Source organism: Neopelma chrysocephalum, unplaced genomic scaffold, assembly GCF_003984885.1.
Source record: "Neopelma chrysocephalum unplaced genomic scaffold, ASM398488v2 Primary Assembly neopelma1_22b, whole genome shotgun sequence".
NCBI classification, from domain to species: Eukaryota; Metazoa; Chordata; class Aves; order Passeriformes; family Pipridae; genus Neopelma; species Neopelma chrysocephalum.
Genome location: NW_020897690.1, coordinates 17,335,176 through 17,346,364, shown reverse-complemented (window position 1 = coordinate 17,346,364; position 11,189 = coordinate 17,335,176). Strand labels below are relative to the sequence as shown.

The window sequence follows — 11,189 nt, the reverse complement described above, 5'->3', positions numbered from 1 at the left end:
AGCTTCAAAACAAAGACCTATTTAGTGTACAAATGATATGATGTTTTTTAAGAACCAAACTCAAAAGAATAAGATAAATTTTAGCACAAAGTCAAGGCTTACCTGTATTTTATCTAAGACACCAGTGCTGTCCATCCTGCTGGCCACATTTACCGTATTGCCCCAAATATCATATTGTGGTTTTTGAGCTCCAATTACTCCAGCTATTACAGGTCCGTGGTTTATACCTGGAAAACATCAGACCTTAACATTAGGAATGAAGAGAAAGGGAACAAAGCTGGTGAAGGGTCTGCAGCACAAGTCCTATGAAGTGCAGCTGAGGGAGCTGAATTTGTTTAGCCTGGAGAAGAGGAGGCCCAGGGGAGACCTTATCCCTTTCTACAGAGGTCCTTTCCCAACTTAATTCTGTGCTTCTGTGAAGATCCATCAAACAAGGACACGTAGTGCATCTGGTAACATATCAAGTCAATCAACATAACATTTGGCCCACGCTGAACAGTGAGTACAGCAGTGAATAGTCTGTTCATCATGGTTTTATCCACCATTTACAGCAGGAGAATGTTAGCTATAGAAATGCCAAAAGTCAGCTCATCTAATTTTAGTTTTAGTTAGAAAACAGACATATAAGAATTTCTTTTCATTTCTGCTTGTAGTGAAAAGGGCCTCTCCTCTCTGCAATAGTTGATGGCTGAATCAAATTACTTTTGTAGTTATCTTTGCTTCTTAAATGTAGAATAAACTAATACGCATGAGCTGAAAGGATTTGAAGCCTTGTTCTGAAGGCTGGACTGACCGTAGAATAGTCCTAAATAACTGCAATATAAAAATATGTATTGAAATAATTTGATTAAGCATAGCATAGAACAATATAGTATAGTACCTCCTTAGACTCTGGGTATTTTTTTATCTTGCAGTCAGTCTGTTAACCTATGTTACATCTGTAAAGAGAGTAACTCTGCTAGCAGGGAAAGAAACTGAGAGGCAAAATCAAAACTACTATTGTTAACCAGCATCAAATGTACCTACTGATGAGCAGGAAAGCCAAGTTAGACCTAGTGAGAAACAAACCCTGAACAAGAGAGTAGTTTGAATTTCTATAATTACCTCGTAACTGACTTCTATTAATTCCTTGACTGAAACCATCACTAGGGATATAGCTACGCAGCAAAATTGAAAGTGTGATTGTAGGACGGAGAGGGATCTCAGCACTGACTCATCCAGTATGTAACATGGCAGCAAGGGCTAGCAACGACTCTATAAGCCCACTTGGAAACCCTGGAAAAAGTGACTGTACAAGTAAAATCTAGAAAACTGGGAAAACATGCAAACCCTAAAGGATAACAAATAGAACAAATCCTTGGGAGTAAATGCACAAAGGGACTTGGGCTTTGCCAACACTCTGCATTAACAACCAAACCATGGATGGGTCTTTCTAATTCATGGCATCCAATGTGCAGAAACAACCAGGGACCTAAGAATGGAATCCACAAAAGCCATCTGGCTAGCAGGGAATAATGAAGAGGTGTGTGTGACATACATTCTGCTGTGGTCCAGAAACTGGGCTGTGCAGTGGGACTTTCCTACAAAATACAATAAGCAGAAAGGAACTCTTATTTTTTACCTCCTTTCTGAACCACCGCTACAGATGATTTGATTAATATTTCAGGGGTTGAGGAGTCAGATTTGGATTCCTCCTACTTCGAGTAGACTTCTACCTCTATCTTTCAGGAATGTGTTCTGGCCACTCAGGCATTCTGGGATATCCTACTCTATGTCATTCCTCGCATGACAGACATGAATGTTTGTTGGGGCAAGGCTGGAAGACTAGTACTCTCACTACAGGTGAATGCTCTAACAGAGGGTGACACCAACTGTCTCTGTCTCTCATATCCATAGAGATATTTAATCATTTAATGAAATAGCAAATACTGTTCCACAGGAATGACAGAGACTACCTGTGTATCCTATAGCCTGGCCTCAGCCAAAATCAGGAACCAAATTAAGTCACTTACAACATGAATGTTCTAACTATGAAGTAAATGGAAAACAATATATCATCCTCTCTTCTGAGAAAAGCAGTACCTGTGCAAAACTTGCTGCAAAAGTATATCTAAGCTTGTCTAAAAAATCGAGTGCCTCGGCTAACAGAAGGGGAGGAATGACTGAAATATCATCTAGGTGATGATATTGCCTGACAAGGTCAGAGTGGGCTGTGTACCTCTTAAGGCACACCAGCATTTCGGGCACTCACAGAAAATTATGAAAGCTGAAACCTCTGGTGAGTTGCAACAATTATGGTGTCAGATGCTGGCTGAGAGGCTTTTAAAAAACGGCACTTGGAATATAAGTTGATTATGTTGGAGGTAGATGTTCAAATGTTTCTGTGGTCATAATTGGTATGGATATCAGATGCTTTCATCATCAGGTTGTGCTGAGAAGTGGAGAAGAATTGAAGTGAAAATGGGAAGTGAAGTGGTGCTTATGTTGGATTAAGATGGCAAAAATACCAGTTTGGGGGCTGTGTTCCTTTTGCAGAGTTAAACGTTCCTCATTTCATGAAGCAAAGGAGTCTGAGTTCTCTGGAACCTTTAGCAAGCGCTTTATCAAGTAAGTATCTTTTTCTTTCCTTAAAAGTTTTCTTCATGTTCCCCAGTTTAAAGGAGTCAGTATTGCTTTAAGCATTTTGCAGATGTAGCCCTGACAAACAGCAACTCCTTACTTGTACTGATACTGCTGATACAAGTATGTTTGCAAGTGTCATGTCATCTTTTATTCTGTACAGAAATATGGTATCTCTATACATTTCTTTTAAACCCATCAAATTCTGTAACACTCTGAGAAGAAAGCATGCTTCAGATTTGCTTCATCATTTTTTTGCTCTAGCAAGGAATACCAAACTCCTGGTAAAGAAGTGCCTGAAGGAGTACCTATTTCAAGTCAGAAGACAGCAAGTTTTGCCAGTGGGTGGCACTGTGAAATAAACATGAGAGGAGCAGCTAAAAGGAAAAGCAAGTGGCATAGCAAGAAAAATACAAGACAGGAGAATAACTGTTGGAAATCAAATACTTTTGACATGTTTACAGGATTTATGGGTTTCCAATATTTGTTTACTGTTTTCATTTCACACTTTCCATGTTACATATTGCATTATAAAACTGCTGTGTACTGCTATCAGGAAATAAACATTTTGGAACATATGGTTCTTGATCAGCTCTGAAATAATTTATTTCATCATTCTTTTCATCGTTTACTGCAGCTGTCTATTTCTTTTTAAAAATACCATGATGCACAAGTAGAAACAATTAGAAACTAAAACATAAGGGATATCCCTTACAATGGTAAATAACCAGTCATCTTTGCTCTTATCTGAATAACAAAGCAGATAAATACTCTCCCTTGTCTAATACTGCAAAGGAAAGGGTACATTTTTGTATGCTTGTTTGAGTTTAGTACATGTAAAATATTTCAAACTTCAGCCTCACTGTCCCCTTATAGCTCTTGTCCTCTGAAACCCTTTATACAGTTTTGCAAAGCCCAGACTAGAGTTTTCTTGTGTCTTTTGGTATTGGTAAACTTAAAAAATGTATGTAGCTAGCAACCTCTACAATAAATTTTACAGAGTTATCATAAAACCATTCAGAGCCACGCAAACACATTTTTTCAACCATTCTTTACTTAGGAATATTGCCTTGAGTCCTGCCTTGAAACACTCCTTTTGACAACAGCAGCTAAAGCTGATGGGTAATGCCATGTAGGCTGCTTTTAAACAGGACAGTGCTGTTTACTGTCATGGCCCTTTTGGTCAGTTCTACTAATACTTTAATAAGCTGGTACTTCACACTGAATTGTCCCCCTCATCCATGATATTCTGTCTTAGTTTAATGACAATATGTTCAGGAGGTGGGACGTCTGATGAGGTAAAACCCTCCTTCTCTTTGTTTGTTTCCCTCCCCCCAAATATTGTCAAGTTTTTTGAAGTTAGGAGGAGTCTGAATGAAGGACGGAAAAGATAACAATTTTACTAAAAAAAAGGAGAACAAACAGAGGAAAACAAAACCAAACAACAGTAGAAAAAATGTCACCTAGCCATCCCCCTCCCCTTTGGTTAAAATGAGAAAAACCTGGAAGAGTATTTCGTTTGAAGAAAAGAAGTTCTAATGCCACCAAGATGGCAGCGCAGATGCCAACGGAGACCACGTGATGTGACAGGGATGGAGCTGGAGCAGCACTGGGACCAAAGGAAGCACCCAGGTTTTTTCAGCGTGGCTGTGGCAGCTGCTGGTGATGGTGCTTGCACCCCTCAGGGAGCTGATGGCAGCTGCCGTGGCAAAAGCCATGGATGTCACGTGGGAGCCGCGGCAAAAAGCAGCAGTGGCAAGAATTCCTTAAAGCACCCATCAGGAAGCCATGGCAAAAAGCAGTACCCACACACAGGAACAAGAGAACAGTTCCTGAAATACTGGGGGGTTTTATCCTCTCCCCTGTGAATTCTCATGGTGTCTCACTTCAGGGACGCCCCCCACATCCCGGTGCAGCCATGGCGGGGTGGCAGGGGGTCCCCTACACTTTGAACTATGTGATGGTATGAAAATTTCAGCAAATAATCTTTCTTATTTAACTAAAACCATAACATACTCTCATAAAAATCCTGTGATACTTACCTACTCGTAACTTGAAGTCATTGAAAGAATGCTTGTTTATGACATCCAGTTTTGCCACCAATGCAAATGCGAACTCCACCATGGTTCCTATGTGCATATACTGTCGTTCAGGTTCCTGAATTTAAAAGACAAACAAATAGAGTAAAATCATTTTCCTGAGCCTTAGTTGCTATGAGAATACAACAAAAATATGCTGAACACTTGAAAGCACTTAAACCTTTAGGGGTTCTATTGCCAGCAGGAATATGCAGGAAAGTAATGTGAAAAGTGGCACCCTGCCCAGCATCAGTTAGATCAAACAATGGCCAAGAGACTAGGATGCATTTTACTTATACAACCAGGCAGTCCAGAGATGATAGATCCAAACCATGCCTAAGTTAATGTTTCAATTGTCAAATAACTGATTAGCTGCTATCTAATCCCACGGGCAGTCAGTGTTTAGTGTGCCTAGGATTTGTTAATTCATTTTCTCTAGGTGTCCGCTTCTATTTATGCCCTTTCATAATAAATAATGCTTATGGACAGCCCCACAGAGACTCCTCCATGTCACTGTTGCACAGCTCAGCACCCTTATTAAATGCTTATGATCTGGTGAAATTCACAATTTTAAGAGTTCTTCAACTGATCTCATCCGGCAGATAAGCAAGCATCTCTGAGAACATCTAACAGATATGAAAATGAATAAAATACAAGAGCAAGACAGGAAGAGGGTAACCCCACTCTGTCCCCTAACTTACTAGCTCAGAGCTTTTTACCACTTGTAAAGGCTGTAGACTTAATCCCTCCTCATACATCAACAAAGTAACCTGATTTCTAAGTACTGTTTTGAGTCCCTTCAGATCAAGGAGAAAATTGATTTTTGATTTCCTACAGCCCAGGAAAGGACCCCGACTAGCGAACGATTTCGTAAGAGAGAGACCCACTGATCTCTCTGAGAAATTGCTGAATCTTCCCCATTTCTTCAGATAAAGTGACAGAAGAGATGGACAGATGACAACTTCAGAGATGATTCATAGAGTGGATGCATTAGTCTAGGATGGGACAGTAGTGGTGCTTGCTGGAGCAGCTGTTTAGATGAATGAAGTCTGTTTCCTTTGGAGTTCACTCCTAACTAAGACAGATGGTTTCCTGTTCAGTTGACATATTCAGACCCCCTCCTCAGGCACTTAGTCTTCCTTGGATGCTTGCTTTAAGATGGGGGTGGTTCCCAGCAGTATGTCTAGCAGTCAGTCACTACACTAGGTATTGCAGTATCTGTGCATCTTTGGGAATCTGGACTGAAGGCTGCTGAGTTCTTGCGGATTTCTTTAGAAAATGTCAACTAAATCATCAAAGGAATGCTAAAATGTTGATCTCTTGACTAATAGTTTGTGGAAATAACTCCAATGATAAATTTCTTCCTCTGCATACACTAGTTTTAGTAATGACTGAGAGCTCTCTGTCTTCTCATTTCCAGTCTACAGTTCTGCATTTTCTTCATTCCTTCACCTCCCTATATTAAATGTCAGAACTAATTTAAAATAATTCTCTTTTTTTTTTCTCCTCAGAATCCTTAGGGTCTGTAGTTCATGTGGTAATTGCCTCTGTCTAGAAGGAACATTAGTTTGGCAAGAGCACATTAATCCTTAGCACAGACTGTGTTGATTAGTAATTGCTGTCTCTCTGTTGCTAACCTGTAGTACTCTAAAGATCATGGCAAATGCAAGTTTTTTGCTTGAAAGTTATGAATTGCTTCTCTGAACTTAATTTCTACTGACTGCAGTTCCTAATCCTATCATAATAAGTAAACTAGAAACAAAGCAACACATTCTCAATGCTGAATCTGAGGGCTCTGTAAGTGTATGGTTAGTAAAGCTACTCAGCCCTCCCACTTACAATGGAAAACGTTAATTCTTGCAGGTTTTGTACATTCTATAAATCCAGTTCTGATGCAGCATGGGGGAATTAAATCCTGTATTGTATTTAGAGTAGAAGGCCTGTTTTACCAAATACGGAGGTGGCATTTTCAAACTGCAATGTGAAGAACAATTCACAGAGACTACTAAAGTATACACTTGTCCAATATAATCTATGTTAATATGAAAAAAACTAGGCTACAGTATTATACATAATATGGATTTTAAATAACAGAATTTTAGCCTTCATTTGAACATGCTTTTTATTAAGCAAGAACATTTTCCTGTACCTGACACTGTTCTTGGTTGGGGGTAGCACTCAGTCCTGTTGCTGCCATGTAAGTACTTCCAATGGTCTTTATCTTTTCAACTCCACTGAACTTTGGCTTTGACAATAACTGTAAAACAAGGATGGTTATTCATAATTCAGATCAGCAGCCTTGTTACTCTAACACCACTCAGAGCATCAATTCTTAGAACAGTTTCAATCTAGACCTCAAATGGCTTCACAAATATATACAGGATGAAGGACTTAAGGATAGATAAAACAATGGTTACAACCTTCAACAAAAGAGAATTGCTCTTGTCTGAAATACTTTTTTATTATAAAGGCACTAAATTGATAGGAATGAGAATAAATTCCACCTTATTGTACATACAGCTTTTAGAAGTCAGGATACTTTGCACTCATGCGATACTAGAACTGAGTCACCATGCGAGCCAACAGCTCAGCTTTAAGCAGCCTTCTGAAAGTAAGCATCTCTTCCGTGCCAATGGCATTCTCCATGTCAATGGGACTAAAATCCAAGGATTTTAGTTCATATCCCAGGTTGGTTTGGACTTTGGACACGCAGTTCTTCAAACAGGTTTGCTGTTAAAATACCCTTTATAGCTGCTGATCCGCAAATCCAGACTCTGTACTGTCTGAGTCATGACACGATCTTCATACCTTTTACTGGTATCTTCATTACTAATAACTTTCTTAAAGACAAATACTGTTCTCAGTGAGGCCTTTTCACATTCTGTCCAGCTGCCTTTTCACAATCCATCTGTAGTCATACTCTTTACTTGCTTCTAACTTCAGGGAATGGAACATTAAAACTTGATTTGCTTATGTATCAACTGATCAATGATCTGTGTGAGACCAACACAGATCAGGTATAACAAAAAGTTGTATTTGACTTTAGAAATTAGTATTTAGAACTTGTAGTTAATATATGGCATGTAATGTGCCTCATGAGCTGCAGTTAAAGGGCAAAATTTTTCTATCAGATATACACATAGGGGACTTATTACAGCAAGTCAAAAGCAATTGAGTGTGATGTCAGACCACTATCTGATTTATGCCACATAAATATCTTTTTCCTTTAATACTCCCTGTAAGTATTTACCATGTGACCAGGCACACAAAATTTCTTTTCTGACAGGCCTTCCACTCTCCCCTTCATGTGTGTTTGCTTATTGTTGCATACCCTGAGTTATTAAGATTGAAATCATAAGTCAACTGTTAGAAGTACATACATCATCAAAGTCAGCAATGATCTCATTCAGCAGCCTGAGACACTCCAAGCCTTCCTTATTTACATCAGATTCTGTGTAAAATTCCTTGAAATCCGGAACAGAGGCAAACATGACACAGACGCAGTCATATGACTGATGATATAGATCCTGTCCAAAAGAAAACAGAATAGAGGGGAAAAAATTATCATACTCAGCTGTAAATAAGTTTCCTGGAGTGTCCAGGTTCTGAAAAGGGAAGCACTGAAGTATTTGGAATGCCTTGAGACTGTGGTTGGGTGGTTTTTGGATTTAGTTGCATTTATTAATTTTAACAGTGTATAAGCCAGCTTTTTAAAAGACTCAACATATACAGCTGAAAACATTTTAATGATTTTTTTCTTCTTGGTTCTTTCATTTTGCAAAACGATGTCTAATTTATTATTAGTTGTTTGTGCTACTGTAATAGCTAGAAAACTGAAACAAAATCACAAACCCAAAGCACTGCAAATGCATAATGCAACACAATCCTGACTGATAATTCCTAACCTAAAATGACAAGATGCCTAATAGGACAAAATAATTGACATTTCTTTCCCATAACAAGATGCTGAGGCAAAGGGGAAGAAGTCACCTGAACTAAAACTTAGTTATGTCAGATTCTGTGACCACCGAAATGAGAATGTCTTCTCCCCAGGAAGATTCTGTTGCTAAAAATCACCACCCTCCCCCCCTTCAGTTTCCTCTCCACTGCCCTTAAGCATTAGAATATCTCCTTTTTCAGGACAAATTCGTGTCCTAGAAAGGAAGGAAAGGAAGAAAGGAAGGAAGGATGGAAGAAAATATTAAAGTAATACTTAAAAAAATTTAGTATCTATACACAAAAGTTGCCACAGGAATAAAAGATGCTGCAAACTACTATAATGTAAAATTATCTTCAGGTTATTATTTGATTAAAAAAAGGATTTCAATACTCAAGTGAAAAGATGAATAGGATTAGCTCTGTGATTTCAAGAAGCATTGGATATTACTTCCCTTTTTATGTGCCAAAGCTTGGATTTTGCAATTTCATTGATAGTGTTTCTTTTTGGAAGAATGTGATGTGCCTGTCTGTACACAGACGTGTACAGACATAGTGGATCTCTACTACTAATGTTCAACTGAAAAATAGCAGAAGTATGGGAAAACTGTTGACTGAAAACTGACTCATCCTAGCACAGGTGTGAGGGAAGTTTCTGGTCAAACACGAAAATAAAAGCCAACAGGGAGGAACACAAGCATCTGGATGAGGTGAATTATTTATTACTAGATTTTGTCTGTATTTTCTAAGGATTCCATAACCAGCGCATCACTGAAGCTCCACCATGACTGTGTGCAGTAGGGATGGCATATATTGTTGCAGTTCACAGCTTGAGCTGTGACTCTGTTGTTGCACCATGAGTTAATTGTTTTAAGGATCCAGACATCTGAGAATCTGCGGTAGGAATCCCAAGCGTTGAGCCGGTAAGGAAGCCTTGTCTGACTGTGGGAGCATGGTGTGTGAAGGGAGTCAAGAGGGGCACCCACTGGCTCACTGGAGCTGCCTGCTGTGAAGGGACTTCGGTTCCAGTTCAGGTGTGCAAGTGTGAGTGGCAGAGTGGCTCCTGGATGGTTGGACAGGGAAGTTTCCTTAATAAGGTACAGAGATTACATTCTGTAGTTAACTCAGCTTTCCTTCTATTTCCTTAAGTCACCTTCCCTGTAACTTGATTTCAATTTGGGGTGAAAGAATTCAGCAACAGTATTCCATTCCTCTTCCTTCCTCTCTAATACTGGGGAAATATCCACACCCACTAATGCTCTATAGCATAGTACCAGCACAGAAACAACAACAAATGGCACTGTTTACAACCAGATGAGTAGTAATTGTGACTGGCACAATAAATGTCAGAAAATTTTAAGAAGACATTCCCAGTTAGTTTATTGTGATCATTCATAATAATAAAGGCTGTGGTAATCGAGTGTCTTAATTTTCCTATGAGTATCTCTCTTGAAACATTACTCTCAAAAATGTTTAATAAGAAAATTAAATGCAATAGCAATCCAGGAAGGAAGAACTTTGCTTCTTTTAACAAAAATAAAATCATCCTGTCTTCTGAATTCAATCCTTTTTTTTTCTTTTTAATAAAATCTGCAAGTATGTTCCTCTTTCTGTCCCCTTGTCTCCAATGCCTGAAGATCTTCTTGGAATAGAGAAGGCAAAGTAATCCAATTCTACCTCTTGGAAGGGTATGGTGGTCAGCTTCTCTGGGGCAGAATTTTTGCTCTAAGTAGGGTACTAGCGCCATCCTGTAGCTAACAAAACAGAATTCCTCTTGCTCAGTAGAAGGCTTGCCAGTTAGCTTACAGCACAAAAGCTTCTGAGCACTTCTCACTAATAGGGAATCTGAATGCTAACAGCATTAAGGAGAATGCTGCACAATCCAGGTGCAGATATATTTAATCCTGCCCTGTTTCCTGCTTTTCATCTTAGATTTTTTCCTATCTTTCTCTCAACTGGAAAGTAACTTGTCTGGTACCCAGCATGAAGACTAAAGCAGAAACCCAGCTCTGGAGGTTCTCGTAAAGCAAACAAACCTTTATTAGTTTACTCTGAAGGAACTTTTCTTTTTGCATATCAGCATTAGACAGTGTGTATCCTGTTATAAAAAGACCTTTGCTGATCACCTGAAAGTACAGTCCCTCTGCTCCCAGTTAGAATTCATCCACTTATTTTTTCCTCTTTCATTTTTTCCCCTTTCATTTTTTCCCCATGCTCTTCAGCAGCACACTTTGTTTTCCTTCTCTCCATATAGCTGCATGCATAAAACACTAAGAGAAGTAGTATTTTGAAAGAGACTATTCATCCATTAGCTTAATATTTATCTCAGAATCTGATTTAAACAGAAAAGAACATACATAAAATCACGTTAACATGAATGTTTGCAACTAAGGAAAATGTGGACAAATTTCAATTTAGTATCTGTTGACCTACATATCCACAAAAAGAAAATAAAGGCCTGATCTGCCCTAACATCTTTAGGTGTATATACACACACATGCAGAGTGTCCTTTAAGGCTCAACATAACCTTTCTGACATCGAAACAAATCTGAAGA

At 38.9% G+C, this 11,189-nt stretch overlaps 1 protein-coding gene across 1 annotated transcript in view; it reads right to left on the bottom strand.

Moving 5' to 3' along the window:
* ADCY2 (adenylate cyclase 2) overlaps nt 1-11,189 on the bottom strand; it is a 212,817-nt gene that overhangs the window by 1,912 nt on the left and 199,716 nt on the right. The window contains exons 21-24 of the mRNA XM_027681002.1: nt 8,078-8,224; nt 6,847-6,954; nt 4,662-4,776; nt 103-227 (exon numbers count right to left, since the gene is read on the bottom strand). Coding sequence (XP_027536803.1) covers nt 103-227; nt 4,662-4,776; nt 6,847-6,954; nt 8,078-8,224 — 495 coding nt within the window. The remainder of the gene's footprint in view (nt 1-102; nt 228-4,661; nt 4,777-6,846; nt 6,955-8,077; nt 8,225-11,189) is intronic.